Below are 18070 nucleotides of genomic sequence, written 5' to 3'. Positions count from 1 at the left end.
ATTTCACAGAGAAAAGTACCAAGCCCTCCGGCAGAGAGCAACAAAAAAACGTCTCTGAGAAATGGCAGAACATTTCTCCAGGGTTACGGTATCCTCTATGCTGAGTAGGATTGAGTACAAATATTGGTGGACATACGAAGTATTAAAAAACAAAAGATTTGAATGTCAGTAATAAAAGGTGCACTGTTGTTCCAACTGGGTTCCAACTGTGGGGACTGTATATTCAAAATAGTAAAGTTATACTGTTCATTTTTAAAAAAGCAAATATGCTCCTGGTAAAGTAAGGCAATTACTTTAAAATGTTGAATCTTTTGACATTTAGGTGATATTGTACAGAGAATTTTTTCACATCTATTGTATAGTGTATGCCTGTTTTCCTGTTTCATCTATCATCACTTAAGGCATGTAAACAAAGAAGGAGTAAAGAGATGCAAAAATTCCCAGAATGAGCACATTTCTTAAGTATGATTGTAGGACTACGATTGACTAAAAGGCTCTTAATGAGGTGTGGCACAAAATCTTCAAAATGAGTCACCCCTGCACAGTAGAAGTGATACGACACAAAGAAGAATGTTTAAAAGTAAAATATGAAGAATTTCATTTGATTTAGAAAAAAAATCCCGTGAGTGATTTGATACTAGACTAAGAAACAAGGTTGAAATCAACATTTTGTGCTGGAGTGTCCAACTTCTTGCTGTTCTGTGCATCTTACCGACAGAGGTGGCGTGCCGTCATCTTCCACAGTGACAGTGAGTCGGTACTCTTGCTGGCGCTCTCGGTCAGGAGGGGCTGGACGTGTCACCATCTCTCCGGTCACTCGGTCCATGCGAAAGGTCAGGTCCTGGTTTCCGTCAGTGATGTAGTAAAACAGCATGGCGTTGGGGCCGATGTCTCGGTCTGTGGCCACCACACGGAGGACTGATGTACCTCCTCCAACATTCTGCATAACACATTAAAATGAAACCTCATTATGGATCGTCTATGGTGAAGTAAAAACAAATTTGTGATCAAAAAGTTCATAGTATGGAAGTTGCTGAGCTACTTTAAGAACGAGACCTATACAAGCCTCAGCAACAAGTAAATTCAAGAACAAATAATACATTGATAAAAGGATCATGCACCATCTGATGCATTCCTACCTCACTTATGCTGACGTTGTAGCCCCTCTGGCTTTCAATAACAGGTGCGTTATCGTTGACGTCCAGGATGTTGATAGTGAGCGAGTGGTCTGTGTGTCTGGTAGGTGAACCGTTATCGATGGCACGGACCTGTAACAATACATGTAAACTGATGAGTGAAAGTCTTGCTGTGCATTTGGACGCACAGCATTGTCAAACTGTTTTATCTGCAAAATACCGACGTGAATAACATTTGAATGAAATCAGATCAGGCCAAAATGAAAGCTGGTGACACATTTTTTGCATCATTCAGCTTTGACACTCGTGACAGTGGTGTGAAAAACAGTCTTACATGAAACAAGTGTGATTAATGTACTTTAGGTCGGGCTATTGTGTTTGTAGAATGTGAATGTGAAAGAGTCTCTACACAGCTACAGAGATGGTGAAAGATGCCTGACCTTCAGCAGGTAGCGGTCCACTGACTCTCTGTCCAGAGGAGCATTGACATAAACTTCCCCATAGGTGTTGTTCACGGTCTTGATCTTGAAGACGTCCTCCATGTTGCCCGCCACCAAAGTGAAATTGACCTGGGAGAGAGTAGCACGTGAGAATGAGACACAGAAAGGGTGCCAGACGATGACAGAGTGAGGGTCTGTGTGAACAGTTTGATCGCTATATTTGGAAAAAGGAATCACATCACAGCATTTTCTGATTAGGAAAGAAAATGAAGTAATTACAATTGAGAGGCAAGAGTCAGCTGGGTTGGTAGAGAGAGAAAAATAGCATGAGCAAGCTGTAATAATAATAAAAAATCTCTCATAGTCTGTAGCAGTCTGGAGTTTGTATAATAGGTAATACACAAGAGAATAATATAGTACTGGATACAGGATGATCCAACCTGAAGGAGCTGATATTCAGTATTTTTCCTATTGGTAGTGGTATTTCTTTTATTTATTTAATCAATTCCAGATAGAATAAATTAATTTAAAAATGCACTACTCTGGCTCTGATGTGACCACCTCTGTCTGCAGTCACCACAGGTTTAGGTTCCATTTGAACATTAAAGGTGAGACACATTAAGTGGAAGGGGTGGTACATCCTCCCAGGAAACATCAAACTCTTGATTTCTTGCTTTCTGGTGAATTTTTATGCATCAACTGGTCTTTTCTGCAGATATTAAGGGTAAAAATGCGGTTATTTATGCAATAGAAAAGACAACATGAAAGCAGGTGGTCTGACAATTCACAATAAAATGCAGTACGGCCCTCAGGCATTCTTTATTTTCTTTCAAATATTTATTCTACTGTAGATCAACTTTTCTCATTTAATATTATCCTTGCAGAGTCAGTACACGAATAACCGTGATCTACTCTTGCGTTCTCCTTTGTATCTTTTGGGCAGTAACCTCTTTAAATGTGCATGTGGCCCATTTTCCCATCATTTTAATTAATTGACAACTCCTGGACTTAGCTCATGAGTCTCACAAAATTTCAACTCATGTTCAAAACTCACTGCAGACTGCTATGCTTAAGGAAAAAAAAAAGAAAATACCCATGATGGAGGCATTGTTACATGTATGAGTAAATGATACAGCTGTTTTTCAAAACAAAACTCCTCTGTATCTTTCAAGCTTTCACTGAAGGAGGAAAATGCAGACTTGTAACTTTTGAGCGAGGTGTATTCCCTGTCTCTCCCCTTACAGTCTACGCTTACATTAGTTACCACTCTGTGGTCTCAAGCAACTTCCCTCCCACTGTTCTGTCTGACTGGTCACATGTCATGAGTAACAGCCTAACAACACTGAAAACACAAAGGCATTTCAACAAAGTTTTGTGTGGAATTTTATGCTATTGTAAATTTTGATACTAAGATTTTTATTTTTAGTATAAATGTAAATTAGTTCTACATGATAGTAATCAGTCTGCTTGATTACTAATAACTGGCTTCTGAAAACACATTATCAGTTAAAGCCCTGTGCTGGCATTAAAAGTTGCACGCTATGCTGAAATATCAAAATCTGAATCAGCTGAAGTGAAACTGAAGTAAGCTAAATTTGACTGATGTACAACATGCAATCTGCTGAAGTAGATATTTATAGTGCTTATGTCACACGAAAAGGTACACAAACTAAGATGAGTGAAGCATAACTTGTAAATGACATTTTCTCTGCATGGATGCCTGCAGAAATCCCCTGCTTGATTTATGAAATGTTGCACTATTTTCAAAAGCAACACCTTTTTGTTTTGTGCTCTGAAAAACATTTCTTGTACTGCTGTGAAGCAGTGCGAAATTACCACAAAACCAAATGTGTCGCCTTTCATTTTGGTAGTGTTCTTACATATTTGTATTGCCGTGATTACTCTAAAAACTGTAAAGGTGTTGTAAAGATCAGGTTTAAGTGCTACACATTTTGCCATCTGTTTGAGCTATATTTTGTGGGGTTTTTTTTGTCCTTACCAATCCATTCAACCCAGCATCTTTGTCCCGTCCGAGCACCACTGCCACTTTTTTCCCCATGGCCGTGTTTTCTGGGATGTCGACTGAAGTGTCAGATGTGATGTCAAACTCTGGACTGTTGTCATTTTCATCCAGAATGGTGATGGACACCTGTGAAGTGATGAAGTCACATGTAAGGTCTACTGCAGATTACAGAGTGATATTTACCTTTAAGAATAATTAAATTCAGGTAAATGAGCCTAAGCATCACTTTTTATACTTTCACAGGTGGATACAGTTCATGTTATACTTTGTATTCTGAGCACCATAAAAAGTCTTACCTTCTACAGTTCCAAAGAGAGATGCGATTAATAAAAGAGGAATGCCATAAAGTTTTTATAGATGTAACACTCCCAGCAATAAATTTAAAAATGCACATTAATTACAAGGTTGGGGCGAACACAAACAACAAAATTCACAAACGACATACCACAGTGGAGTCCTTTTTAGGTCCTCCATCATCAGCTACAACAGTTAAGGTGTACATATCCCCCTTTTCTCGATCCAGCAGGCCGGTCACCGTGATGCGGCCCTGAAACATCACACACATCAGCAGATCCCTTCACCTCCATAAAGGTTCCATACAAGATGGAATTTCCCAGTTTCAGGGAGAGGAAAAAAAAGGAGAAAAAAAAAACAAAACACACAGAAAAACTAACAAATATCATATCATCATATCATACAAATCAACAAAGAAGTCCCCATTTTTCATCTATCAAAGGAATCAAATGACTTCAAAGCACACGCACTCTTTGATCAGCTTAGAGTCATGCAGCGACAAGAGTGCTAGCTTAAATCACACAGGAAGAGGTGTTACTGGATCACACTGTGGTTAATGGATGAGGCATATTTGAAAGAAGGTGGGTGAAGTCTTTGAAGTATACAAAAAAGAGGTATGCATATTGTGCTTTTATGATCACAGACCTTTAGTCATCTAGAATAATATGGTAAAGTGCTCAACATTTAAATTAGTCTGGTAAACTTATATAATACATATTTAGGGAGGCTTTACTTGACTTTGCTCCACTGCTGCCCCACTCACCGTGACGCTATCTATCCTGAAGAGGGCCAGAGCTGCAGGCGAAGTGTCAGGGTCGAAGCGGTAACTCAGCTGGTTCAAGTTGTCAGCAGACTCGGCCTGCACCTGAACCACCTCCGTCCCCGTGGCGATGTTCTCTGGAAGTGAAGCCTCGTAGCCGAGGGAGCTGAAGCTCACGGCCTCATCCAGCTCATTCATTAATGTGACATAGACGGTGCAGAAGCCTTTGTGGAACGGTGGAGCCTGGTCAGTGGCTGAAACATTCATAAGATAGGTTGTCTTGGTCTCATAGTCCAGGTGGTCTATGGTGGTAACCAGACCGGTGCTCATATCCACCGCAAACTTGCGGTCTGAGCCAGATACAAGGGCGTAGGCAACAGCCCCACCTTCACCTGAACAGGAAGACAGGGCGAGATTGGTAGGAAAATGATTACAACTTATATTAAATGATGGCGTTTTTAAACTTCTCTGAGAGTTTTAAATAATTAATTGGATCATTGACCTAAAAACTAAGTAACACTGTTGTAATGAAACCATAATTACAGCATGTAAACCAGCAACCTCTGTGATTTATTTAACACCACTGTCAACATTCATCCGCTGGCTTTGTTGTGCTCATTTCAGTTTCAGGCCTGCTCTGATGTTTTGGAAAATACATGTCACAGCACCAGATGAGTCATAATGTGTCTAAGCAACACTTAACATCACGGGAAGTGAATTGAGGAAGTTTGTACTGTGGCAGAAGTAGAGGTTTAAATGCCTGCTGCAGTGTAGGCAATCTTCACTGCATATCGGGGTGACAAAACATGGCAAAAAAAAGGTGGTTTGATACTATCCTTTGGAGAAGCACCCACTAGTGTCAGAACTGATGGTCTGCAAACTCATATTAGTGCAAGCAGAGCAGTAATTTGTGATGATCTTTAGAACACAGTCTGAAAGCTGCAGCTAAATGTGTCTTTATGTTTGATAGTTTGAGAATAAACCAGAAGAGTGTGCTATAGAACAAAACTAATAGATTAGTGCAGTATATTGAGCTTACCGTCAGAATTTTCAATGTTTGCAAATGAAGCTCTCTTTTAACCTGCTAGATCACTAAGGTAAATAATACTCCACAGCTTACATGCTCCAGAGGAGGTTATGTTTGAGTTTGGGATTTACATCACCTGTAAGAAGCTCCATCTTTTCAATAATTCTTTTACTAACCATGTATGAGTGGCACAGATTATCTGCTTAGACAGTATGTTGTATCTTCACGTCTTTTGAGGTGTATGCTAGAAAGTCAGTAAGTAGTCCCACTGAACGAAGCCGAGCAGTTACAGTAGAGCAAACTGTACGCATCGCATTGAAACGGAACCTTGCATGCATAAATATGTTTTTATGATTGGACCTGATTTGCTGCCAAGTCTGCTTACACTGTTGGTACTACAGCTAAGAGGACGCAGATTAGAAAATTGATGGATGTATTGGTATGTCACACTGAATATTCAAAATCAAACAAGAATTTCACTTTGATTTGTCCAGAACCTACAGTGATGATCAATCATCAGTATCGTGTTTAAATATATGAAGTTTAAAGTTGAAGAGGTTTCATGTGCTGCTGTCATGGTAGAAATAAATTCCAGGCACTGAGTGCTAAAATAAAAAGGCAAAATAAATATATCTTTTAGCATGTCTCTCACGCATCATTTGCAGTAACAGTTGTTTTTACATGAACACATTTATATTTTTACTGCTATGGCAGAACTGGGCGGGACGTTATTAGTCTATTTTGGGTGGAGGAAGAGTAAGATCACACAACAACATCCTCTTTTATGGGAGCGCACACAGAGCCTCATGAACAAAACCCTGTCAACAAAGAAAGCTGAGAAACAGTATCATATCTGTTATCTCTGACTGGGGTTCTAGGTTTTGCTGAGTCAGCTCATACAAAGTAAGCCTGCACTGTCTACGTGTATGTGACACATACACCTTAGAACGGAACAGCCTGATAATGTTAAACTTGTTTCGTAGTACAACTCAAATCCAACTTCAGCCCCCTCTCCTCCCTTCTGCTGATTGATCTGAGACTGGACTCACCACTGTCGGCGTCTGTGGCTCTTACTACAATCACAGAGGTGCCAATGCCGGCGGTCTCCCTCAGGCCCAGACGGTTGTACTGTTGCTGGGTGAACACTGGCACCTCATCATTGGCATCATCAACATATATGATCACCTGCAGGAAAGAAATTTGCATATTAACTTGGGAAAGGACTCGGGCATTTTATGAGGTCTTTAAGAATGAGATCCCAGACGTTTATATAGTTTAAATCTTTTTTCCACTTGAGGGCCTGGATCCCTGTAGTACACATTTATGGACAAAATATGTCACAATGAGTCAAGAAGACTTTTCAAAGACATTTTCCTTTTAATTGCAGGTTTTATAGCAAATAAAGAATAAATCAGTTTTATATAAGCTCTGCAACACATTTCACATAAAGCACTGGGATGAACGTTGCATGTGTTACAGCGATTTCACTTGCTCTGTTCATCCCCCTCCTCCTCTTTCTCACTTTCACAGAGCTCCTCATGCGGCCCTCGTCACTGTTATAGGCCTCCACATCCAACATATGTGAGCTCCTGGTTTCTCTGTCCAGAGCCCTCAGGCCTCTTGTCACCAGCCCGGTCTGGTTGTCTATGCTGAACAGATTGTTGCTGTTCCCTGCATGCATGCATTCACAAACACGAGGACACATACAGACAGAGGCAGGGAGACTGAGGGTAAGTGAGACTTCAGCAAAAATACACATTTTAGCAAAACATTTAATCAAGTCTCTGGGTTAAGTTAATTACACCACAGGCATCTGCCAAGTGGGTGAGTTAATTTCACTTATTAACTTGTTTAAAGAACCTGTCATTACTGGTGTCTTCACTCTTTGGCAAGATCTGTCTCCTACACACAGTGCTTCTACTACTACTGCTTCTAGACAAGACTCATCAAGCTTGTGCATCCTGAGAATTTTGTTAATAAAGCTTCACCTATTCAGTTTATGTCTTTTTCTCATTTGCAGCAACTTTGAGCTGGATTACAAAGCTGCCATCAGATTTAATGTTTCATTTTGTGACTATTGAGTGCATTGCTCATCAGCCACGTGGGATAGAAGAGCAGCAGTACTTACCAGGGAGGATCCTGTACAGGACTCGTCCGTTCTCTCCCTGGTCTGCATCTGTAGCTTCAACCTGTACAGACAAAGACAAAGAGCAAGTCTGCGCTTTCTTTAAAAAAAAACAACTTTACATGAACATGAACACAAACAAGTACACAAAAATATGTAAACGTAAACCAGCTGGCCAAAAAAAAAAAAAGGGAAACAGCAATGCCAATGTTTTTTCCTCACAATGGTACAACTTATACTCATATTTAATAACCATCATTGTGAGAGATTTGAGGAGTTGGATTTGGTTTCCAGTTATGTTCAGTATTACACTGGAGTTTTACGCTGAATAGTCACATCAAAGTCAGTACATTTTATATGTATTTTTTTACTGATTGTATGGCTTCAGTATGCTTTCCCATTCACCAAACATCCTTTGGTGCTCAGTGTCTTGTTGCCACAACAACCCCATCATAGCTTGGCAGGGAGATACTCTCTCGCTCCCTCTCTGTTGCAGGCAAATAGCCAGCAGCAGCCAAAAACCCAAACCCAGCACAGACAGCACGGCTCCACAGCGTACACAGATAAATAGTGGAGCATGCTGGGCTGCTGGTGAATGGGCCATGTCATAAGACTGACTTCTGAATCCAGAGAGGCACACAGCTGCTGGCACTGGATGAGGCTGACTTCATGTCACACCCTTGCCTCTCTGTGGATGTGTCAAAATCCGTGGAGGTGCCCACAAAGTGCATATTCAATTACATACAGAGACACATACACTCAAGACAGTCTGGCAAATGTGCACACAGGTACGCACAAATACAGATGCACACACTCTTGCAGTCTATGTCTGGCCCTGAATGCCCTCCTTTGCTCTCTCTCACTCCCTCTGTGAAGAGGGGCCCAACTTCAGTCTCATTAGCTTTATAAAGAGATGTGGAGAGGAGAGGAGAAAGGGGAGGAGAGAGGAGGGGGAGACGGGAGGAAAAAGAGGCTGGGGGGTCAGATTGGTGACTGATGAATAGGGTATTACACAGTGGAATGCACCACTTTGGCCGTAAAAGGGGGTGCATAAAACGCAAGACTACGTTGCAGAGCCAGATGTTGTAAGTGTAATCATGTGGAGTGTAAACACTAGGAGATTTCTGACCAAGCTGCTAAGAAAACATACTACTGTCTTTGACTTCCTGACAGTAAAAGATAGCAGTGTGATATTACTACTGTGATGCTGTTACCCACATTTTACCCCCTTTTCCCTCTTGTTGCCTTCTTCCTCCCCAGTGTTTCGCCCTCTGTTTCTGGGAAAGAAGAAGTTTAAGGGGGGGAAAACAAGTGCGTGGAGCCACGAAACAGGTCTGACCTCAGCTACTGGAACTAAGCAAGGTGCTGTTTTAAAGAGTGTCCAAAGTGTGGGTGTGAGTATATATTCTTGAAGGGGTTTATTAGAAAATACTGAGGCTTAAAAATGAAGAAAACGTGTTAAATACTAGGAAATCTAGAGGTAAACACTAAAAACTCTGAAATATTGAAGCTGTATGTTTGCTAATAATCCTATTAATGTATCTTGCATTACATGTTCTATATCTGCTAAAGAGTCAGATTTTGGAATTAAATTTCTGAAATCCGCATTTCTACGTGCGAGTTACTTGACATGTGCTTGAGCAACTGAACATTGTCTGTGTGAGAATGTGGAGTATGCTGTATGAATTTGGTTTAGTAGGGTAGTGTCTTACCTGGAATGTGCACTTGAATATTAGTAAACACGTGCTGCACAGCTGTCACATCTGTTATTGTATTTCTAATTCATTTTTGCAGAGAAGATATACCAAAAAACCCACCATAAATCAGAACGCAATCAAGTTACATCTTACTCAAAAGTTACTAGAAATCCTGTGAGTGGAGAATTCGTCAAACTTACAAATGTGAATAGGTGAGACGCGGTGTGCCTGTACAGAAGTTAAGAATGAGTTTCACTGTTTCAAAACTAGCTGAGCAGTCAGATCTGCGGGAGCAACAACGTGGGGTGAAAGAGAGGGAGAGTACCTTACAGCTAAGCTGCCAAGCTTAAGAACAGCGTGCCTAATCACGAATATGTGCAGGCTACAGTATGTGAGGGTGAGAAAGAAAGTTTGTGTTTGAATAGGCGTGTGGGTGTGTGTGCGGCGTATGTGCTTGGAGGCGCTGACTAATGAACTGACTCTCTAACGAGCCATCCTGTTCCACTGGCCTTTTCACAGCTTTCCTGGCATTTGGTCTTAAAAATAATTTCACGTCCCAATGTGTTTCCCTTAAACCGATAAGCCATGCTTTGTCTCCGCTGAATTAAGGACGATGACATTTACAAATGTTACTATGCTGAAGATGGGGGCGCGCAGAATGAGAGGTGGTGGGGGGGATAATTGGAGACCGGGGTAGAAGAGGTGGGTGCCTTGCATTTTACAAGGGGCATTTTAATAAACCCAATTTGTTCTACATTGAAGAAAGCCTGTCAAGCATTGACTGTTTTGTAGTCCTTGATTTAATAGCTACATAATTGTCGCAAATGCCAAACACTCACCGCATCTGCGTGTGCATGCAGGCGTTTCTGTGCATATCTGTGCATGTGTGTGTGCGTGTGTATTGTAAGCCCTTGAGTGTATGATTATAATAAAGTGAAAATATGAAAATAAACCTACTCAGCTTGGTTAGGCTTGGCTAGTGAGGCAAAACACAGCGCATCAAGAGAGCTGCTGTAGCACTTTGGTAGAAGCTGACCACACGTACACACAATAAAAATACACAAACAAGCAAACAATACACACACACACAGTCTGACATAGACCTCCTAACTAACGTTGCTTTCTCCATCCAGGGCTGAGGCAACATGAACACCACTGACCCAGGCTCCATCTCCACCTTCACCTCTAACACAGAAAACATCACTCTGTCCAGCCTGACGACCAACACTGTCTCTCCTCCCACCATCCCACAACCTCCATCTTACTCTTCAGACATTTATGACCCAGAATTCACCATCATGGTGGTGTTGGGCTTATCGTTGTTGCTGGCGGGGGTAGCAGCCTTCCTGGCAGTTTGCCGGCCCTCTGAACAGGATGGGGACTCTGAGGCGAGCTGTGGTCCGGGCGAGGGCTTGACTCGGGGAAGAGCCTTGTCCAGTGAGCCCCAGCTCAAGGTGTGGAAGAGGCTGGGCTCCTATCGGCGTTCATACAATCTCTCCTTCAGACGACCGCCTCATCGCAGGCCGCATGAGAGTACGCATGTGTCGCAGTCTCCAGTGCGACAGACTCCACAGCCAGAGGCCAGCGTGGAGCCCCATCTCACTATGCCTTGTCTATTTGACTACGTCACTGAAATCTGACAGGCCGACAGATGACTGACTGTTCTGCAGACGTGATGCACTGTTATTTTTATGGTTGGTGCTGTGAGCATTACTAACAAGAAGAAGGAAAAGTGCATTTTCGGTATTTGTTTTAACCATCTGTGAATTGCAGGTGGATGAGGTTTGCTAGAAAATGCTGCAAAAGTGTTAAAAAGCAGCAGGAGAACACGTGTTTTCTGAATAGACCAGTTTATCCTCTACAAGCAGAATTTTTGGGCACGGATTGTCTTTTCATTTGCACTGTATTGACGAGAGATAAAAATGATTTAATTCATCTATAATTCAGTTTGTTTACAGTGAGCAAAAATACAATCCAAACACATACTAGTATTAACCCTGACTTATTTTGAAGACCAAACTTAAGCCTCTTTGGACATCATCACAGTTTAATCTGTATGATACTCTGAAAATGAGTTTTTAATTTACACCAATCACATTCAAAGTCTGGGGACAACCATCCTTCCTCTGCATCACACTGCTAATTGCTCTGATGCAGCAAACCCCATCCATCTGGCGATTCACGTACATTAAGACAAACACTAGGAATTATTGTTTAGTATCATTTCATGCAAAACATGGTGGATTCCCAATACCGATGAGACAAACACGATGTGAGCCAAAAAAGGAGACCACTTTGTAACAGACTCAATGTGTTAAAAAAAAAAAAAAAAGAAAAATTAAAGGACTTTTAAGTTTGCTGAGAGTGCCTTTTGTTTGGACATATGTTTGACGGTATGTGTGTGTTTTCTACCTGAAGGATGCTCGTTCCTCGGGGCACACTTTCCAGTATGCTGGTCTGATAGTTGTTTTTGAGGAAGATGGGTTTGTTGTCATTAACATCCTGCACCTCAACAAGTACAATGGCTGTGCCTGTCCTTCGGCTGCCTGCTGGACCGTTGTCTATACACAGAAACAGACATCCACAAATGCATCAGTCGCAATCAGTCAGGGTAATGCTGATTTTATGGCTGGCATCAGGACAACAGAAACGAACACAGTGTTTGTTTGATGGCTGCACCACAGGCTAAAGCCATAAGTAAAAAAAAAAATAATGTGATGTATAGCAGTACAACATATATACAAAATGGACTGGCTCTTTATTATTACTTTACATTAAACAATCTATTAATCTTGAAAAAGTAAGGCCGAATCCAAATTTGACGAAGATGTAAGACTGGAACATTGTTGGCTCATCAAAACTTCGGTAGTTTTCAGCTGTTGGTGAATAAGGACAATGTGTACAGTTCTGCTCTCTTGCACGGTTTTACGTTATCTCAGCCTCTTCTCCCCTCGTTCATGTCTCTGGCCCCCTCAGCAGATAAGCTACCCTGACTCAATGGTTTCCAAAACAGGAAAACCTCAGAGTTTTTGTTCTTTTTTTCTCGAACAGGAACAAAGGCAGTTGAGCAATAGTCTGAAATCACTGCAGATGTGCAGGCATCAGTTTCTTTTTCATCATTTTTGCACACAAGGAGGAAGGAGCAGCTTTGAAAATGACAAAATGAGCATGAAACATACTATCATAACAAACAGAAATTCAAACCATGCAAAAAAAAAACAAAACAGAAAGATAAAAAAAAATGCTTTTGTATTTTTTTGTAAAAGATATGAATTCCTGACAGACCGATAGCTTCTACGGTCAGATTGTATGCCGCCTGGGTCTCTCTGTCCAGCCCAACCACCGTCCGAACAACTCCATCTCTGAAGCCCACGCTGAATTTACCATCATCATTACCACCTAAAATACAAAACACAAAACACACTCCCAAATTACTTTGCAGTAAAACATTCCCATTCATCTACATGTAGTACAGCTATGTACTAAAACAAGCATGCAAACTCACACAGAGATGGATGGATGAGAGGTACTGAAGGTGCACATAGTCCCCCTAACTGTACAACACTGTAACCCACAAACACACAAAAACACCTCCCACTGTGACCTCTGACCTGTGATGAAGTAGCTAAGTTCGGCGTTGAGATCAGCGTCGTTGTCAGTGCAGCTGAGGCGTGCTACAATGTGTTCTCTAGGGACACTCTCCTTCAGGGAAACATTGTACACGCGAGGGTTGAAGGTGGGCGTCTCATCATTTACATCCAGAACTGACACACACACACACACACACAAACACACAGACAGAAAGACATGAGGACACACAGATAGATGTACATGAGGACAAATAAGGCAGCAGGGTGGTGCAGTGAGCAGAAAAACTGTTAAACGGGGCTCTAATAAAACTTCAGCTTTCTGAAGTTTATTCTTGCTCAGCTCTGGTGTTCTATGACTGTTTCCTCTGACATCTGAACTTATCTGATGCATCTGGGAAATTCCAGAAACGCTTATTCATTTTTCCAATTCTCTTCTATCACGCCAACAGCACTCAGGCCATTTGTCTCCTGTTAGGGTTTTTTTTTCCGTCCCTCCAGCAGGTGGTAGCATTTTTCTCAGCAACTGCCTGAGAAGTCAGTAGTTTTCCCATCCGCCACAATGAAGCAACTCCTCATTTCGTCAAAATCCAATTATCCTGTGGCTTGGAACTTCTACATTTGCGGGGAATTCAGAGAGAAATCAAACCTAAATCTCTTACCTTTCACAGTGAGGGTTGAAGTAGAGGTACGAGGGAACCTCCCTGCATCGTATGCTATAATCCTCAAATGGTACTGCTCAATCTGCTCACGATCCAGGACTGCTGTGGAGGTGAGAACGCCAGTGGAGGTGTTTAAGGAGAAGTCGAGGCGAGGCATTCCCACCTGTAATGCCAGTGTAATCAAACCATTCTTGTCCTCATCCGGGTCCTCCACCTGGACCTAGGAAGGAAAGAGAACAAGGGATGGCACAGAGGAAGAAAAGAAAAGAGAAAGAACACGCAAAGTTACGTTTAAAATGATACAAGACAGTGAGTGGTGTGAACAAAACGGTGTTAAAATTCTGTTTGAGTTTAACTGGATAGCAATGATTTTGTAGTAGGAAGAGAGCTATTTGGTAGTCACGTTTCAAAAACATAAAGTCATAAAATCTTTCGCCCTGTGCCATGTTTTTGTGCCTAAATAATATGCATTCCAGGATATTTTGCCATTTTAAATAAATCATAATAAATGCAGTAATTGCACTATGCTATAAGTTTAAAAAAATGTGAAACTTTAAAAATTCATGATTTCTATTCCTTTGTGAAATACCATCTTACATGACAACTGTCATATTTACCCTGAAAAATGAGGATCCGATGGGGAGCCCCTCTGGTACTTCAGCCACAAACGGCAGGTTGAGGAATTTCGGGTCGTTGTCATTGAGATCCAGCAGGTTGACAAATACTGTGGTGCTCGCTGACGCATGCAGTGGGGGTGTACCACCTAAAGAGGGCGCCAGAGGGATACACAAAGACACACACAAACACACACGTATACACACCTCATATCTCATGGTCAAAGGAGTTTATTAGCCACAGTAAAAAGTTTCATGGTCAACATAAAACTTTAGGAATGAGGCTTGGAGAAACTGACTAATCGCGGAGAACTGAAAGCTCTCTACTGAGAATGATATAAAGCAATTAATTTTGCTTCCTGGTGTGCTTCATGAGTCAAACAAATTTACACAGCAAAAGGCCAATAGAAGTGTAAACTGACATTGTACCACACACACACTACTCACGGTCGACAGCTGAAATGATGATGGACCTCATAAGTGCTGCGTCTCTGAGGTTTGAGCTCTCCCTGTCCAGCGTCACTCCACTGGTGCGGATCTTCCCTGTACTGCTGTTGATGGTGTAGAAAGGGTTCTCTGGACTGATGCTGTACACCACCGTCCCATTTTCACCATCGTCAGGGTCCACAGCGAGCACCTGGAAAGGGGACAGAAGAGAGGTGCAACCTTTCTTTTTTTCTCTTTTCTTAAATGAGCTCTTTGAACAACTTCTTCAAAAAGATGTATGGTTTCCACACTCTGTATACAACAAAAGATAAACTGGGTGGTTTACTTAACAAGGACAACAAAAAGCTGTGGGGACAGAAATGATTTATGACAGAAAGTGGAAGGAGAACAGAAAGAAAGACTGAGAAACAAACCAGAGGAGGAACACGAATAACAGAAATAGTTTAAGTATCGGTCATAAGAACATCTTCATTTTAGCCCTTGAGCATCTTCCCATCCAGCTCCTTCCAACTGTTGCAACACATAAGTCAGCTAAAAGAAAAATGGTGACGTCTCATTTGGTGACACAAAGTGGCGATGGGTGATGAATGCGTGAAGCCGGGAGCCCAGCTACAACTCCGGCTGATTTTTAAAGAACTGATCAATTATTCAGTACGCTGACTAAAAATGCTGGAAACTAGTTAATTGGTCATTAGAGGAACAAAGGTTTTGGAGGTATTTAATTATTAAGGGGACATGGTAGGCAGGCATCCCAGAGCCCCATTGATTAGCAACTGCACAGACAGAGGTATGTGATATAGGATGTAGTGAAGTATCTGACTGGGGCCACTAGAACTAATCAATTCTGTCCTGACCAGAGCACATTAAAAGGTGGTGAGCAAATATATTAGCCTTGTCTGTTGAACTGGCCTGACTGCAGAGTGGCAGAAAAGAGAACATTGTTTTGAAGGGAGATACTAGAGGAGGCTCACTGTGTGCTGAATTTAAGCGGCTACAGCACTGATGGTGGGGTGCTCTGAGATTTGAGTGGGCTGATCCTTGCACTGGGCACAGCAGCCAAATTCACCGGCTCACTGGACACCTCCAGGAGGACTCAGCAGGTAGCCTCTTGTCACCATGGAAACACTAGCCAGACCAGGGCTACATTGGGGCCAATTACAGAACTGTAAGCCTGGGTGGTCAGATTTATTGAAAAATGGTCAGAGGGGCAACTGTGTACGTCCACTGAGCACAGAGAGTCACATACAGTATGCATCGCATCGCTACACGCACCGTGAATGAACTCAGCTGAGGAATAGCTACAAGAGAGCATGAAGAAGTGGAAAATGTAGCAACATTTTAGCAGTTCAGGGTTCGTATCTTTCATTTCTTTTTCCTCAGCGTTTCTCCATTGCACTCTCTCACTTTGCAAGACGGGCTCTCGCTTCCTTCTCTGCCTAGCAGCTGAATAATTTGCTATGCGTATGACTGCAGGCTACATTTTAATTAGCAGTCGGACTCCCTTAATTACACTCACTGATGCCTCTTTAATTAATGGACAATCAGGGCTTAATTAACAACAACACATTGCCAAAGACACCAGCAGGACAATGAGAGTTTGGGGTAATAGTGGAGTTTACTTTGTGATGACCTACGCAGTGATGGCAGTTTTTTTTTATCGATGGTGGAGTAGTGTGTGTGTAGATGCATCCTTTAACATGAACAGTTTTTTAGTTGCAGAACGGTTTTAATGATCTTTCAGTGAAGATAAACTTTTTGTATCACAACAATCTTCACATTCTAATTACTTTGCTCGGTGAGGAAACATTTTTTATTAAAACATACCTTTTCGCAGAATTAAAGTTCATAAACTCAGATAAATCAAATTAAACCACAGACTACAATGACATATCAAAACAAAACAAAAAAAAACGACACCCAAGGATACTAGCGTCTTCTATCCACATTTGCGTACAAAAAGTGGAGTCCAACATTTCAGAAAGTTAATTTCGAATGCTGGTACACTCTTCCTACTTGCAGAAACAACAAATACTAGAATTATTATTCTAGTTTCTCCATTTGTAGTTTCTTCGCAGTACTGTTTATCACTAGTACCATCACAAGCAAAGAAAATTTCAACAAGTTAGTGCACTCACAGAGATCACGTCAGTATTTTTTGGACTCATCTCCACTACGTTGGCATGGTACGGCTCATCTCGCCACATCGGGGCATTGTCATTGATGTCCAGGATGGTGATGTTCACCTGAATTAGGTGAAAGATGCAAAAAAAAAAAAAAAAAAGTTTTCATAATTAACTGCTGGTTAGCAAAATTATGAGATTTGTAATGTCACGTTTATGAAAGAAACTCGGCCGCCATGGTGAACCCAACAATAAGTCTTTGAAGTAGCACAAAAAAGTTTGTTTTATGGAATTAGGTGCCTTTGAAATGCACAAAGACACACATAAAGCATTGCCACAGAAATTACAATTTGTTCAGATGAAATGATCAGATAAAATATGCTGTTACCGTGGCGATGCCAGTCTTCTGCTGTGGGCCCACCCCTCCATCCACAGCTCTGACTATCAGGATGTACTCAGACTTCAGCTCTCGGTCAAGCAAGGCTGTGGTGGTGATCTCTCCTGAAACACACATTGTAGCAGATAAAGAATGCAAAAAATGCAAGAATCATGAGAGTGGAGTTGTCACTGCGGCGCAGTTACACATGTCTGGATGAAGTGATGTAAAAAAAAAACAAAATGTGTTTTTTTAAAAAATGTATTCTCTAGACTGAGTAATAGGGATCCCAGTATAAAGAAGATACAAGCTAGCCAAAGGACACAGAAAAAGGCAATGCATACACAGATTTAGATGTGCAAAGGTGCGTAACAATCATCATCAGTATGAAATGACAGCAAAATCAAAATTCAAATTTGAAATAAAAAAATGGAATCACATCTCAAAAATTCGATCTCAGTTACAAACACTCGATACACACACGCGCATGAGCACACACATGCAGACACACACACACCTGAGCGTGAGTTGAGACGGAACTGAGAGGAGCCCACCAGGGAGTAGATGAGTGAGGCCTGGCCAAACTCCCGCGAGGCGTCCAAATCAGTGGCATTCACAAGCAGCACAGTCGCCCCTGTGGAGGAGAACGCGAGAGCAAAGGGAGCCAGACATAAAGAAAGTTACAACTCACAGAGTGGGGGGAAGAAAGAAAAAGACTGAACTGAGAGACAGAGTCATGGGGAAAATATGTGAAGTCTACTA

General features: G+C 41.6%; 2 protein-coding genes across 4 annotated transcripts in view; one reads left to right on the top strand and one right to left on the bottom strand.

Moving 5' to 3' along the window:
* Positions 1-18070, bottom strand: part of cdh23 (cadherin-related 23) — a 200443-nt gene that overhangs the window by 34380 nt on the left and 147993 nt on the right. The window contains 19 exon segments of the mRNA XM_051959826.1: positions 713-940; positions 1140-1268; positions 1577-1705; positions 3576-3725; positions 3896-3898; positions 4045-4146; positions 4657-5045; positions 6730-6865; positions 7203-7351; positions 7809-7869; positions 11915-12063; positions 12788-12901; positions 13114-13266; positions 13752-13971; positions 14369-14514; positions 14813-15002; positions 16948-17055; positions 17321-17433; positions 17826-17942. Of these exon segments, the coding sequence (XP_051815786.1) occupies positions 713-940; positions 1140-1268; positions 1577-1705; positions 3576-3725; positions 3896-3898; positions 4045-4146; positions 4657-5045; positions 6730-6865; positions 7203-7351; positions 7809-7869; positions 11915-12063; positions 12788-12901; positions 13114-13266; positions 13752-13971; positions 14369-14514; positions 14813-15002; positions 16948-17055; positions 17321-17433; positions 17826-17942 (2786 nt within the window).
* Positions 9056-11864, top strand: LOC127537488 (uncharacterized protein C10orf105-like). Of its 3 annotated transcripts, none has more exons than XM_051959823.1 (2): positions 9056-9199; positions 10636-11864. In XM_051959823.1, the coding sequence occupies exon 2, from the start codon at positions 10648-10650 to the stop codon at positions 11140-11142; it is 495 nt and encodes a 164-aa protein (XP_051815783.1). In that variant the 5' UTR covers positions 9056-9199; positions 10636-10647; the 3' UTR covers positions 11143-11864. The 3 variants fall into 3 exon arrangements, with proteins under 3 accessions (XP_051815783.1, XP_051815784.1, XP_051815785.1); XM_051959824.1 differs by having other exon boundaries at positions 9066-9167; XM_051959825.1 differs by having other exon boundaries at positions 9066-9193.

Source organism: Acanthochromis polyacanthus, chromosome 15 (genome assembly GCF_021347895.1).
Source record: "Acanthochromis polyacanthus isolate Apoly-LR-REF ecotype Palm Island chromosome 15, KAUST_Apoly_ChrSc, whole genome shotgun sequence".
Classification (NCBI taxonomy): Eukaryota; Metazoa; Chordata; class Actinopteri; family Pomacentridae; genus Acanthochromis; species Acanthochromis polyacanthus.
The sequence above is the reverse complement of the archived record's forward strand: the minus strand, read 5'-3'. Positions and strand labels throughout refer to the sequence as shown.

Coding starts and splice junctions, on each gene's coding strand:
- LOC127537488 (XM_051959823.1), top strand. CDS start 10,648: ATGAACACCACTGACCCAGGCTCCATCTCCACCTTCACCTCTAACACA.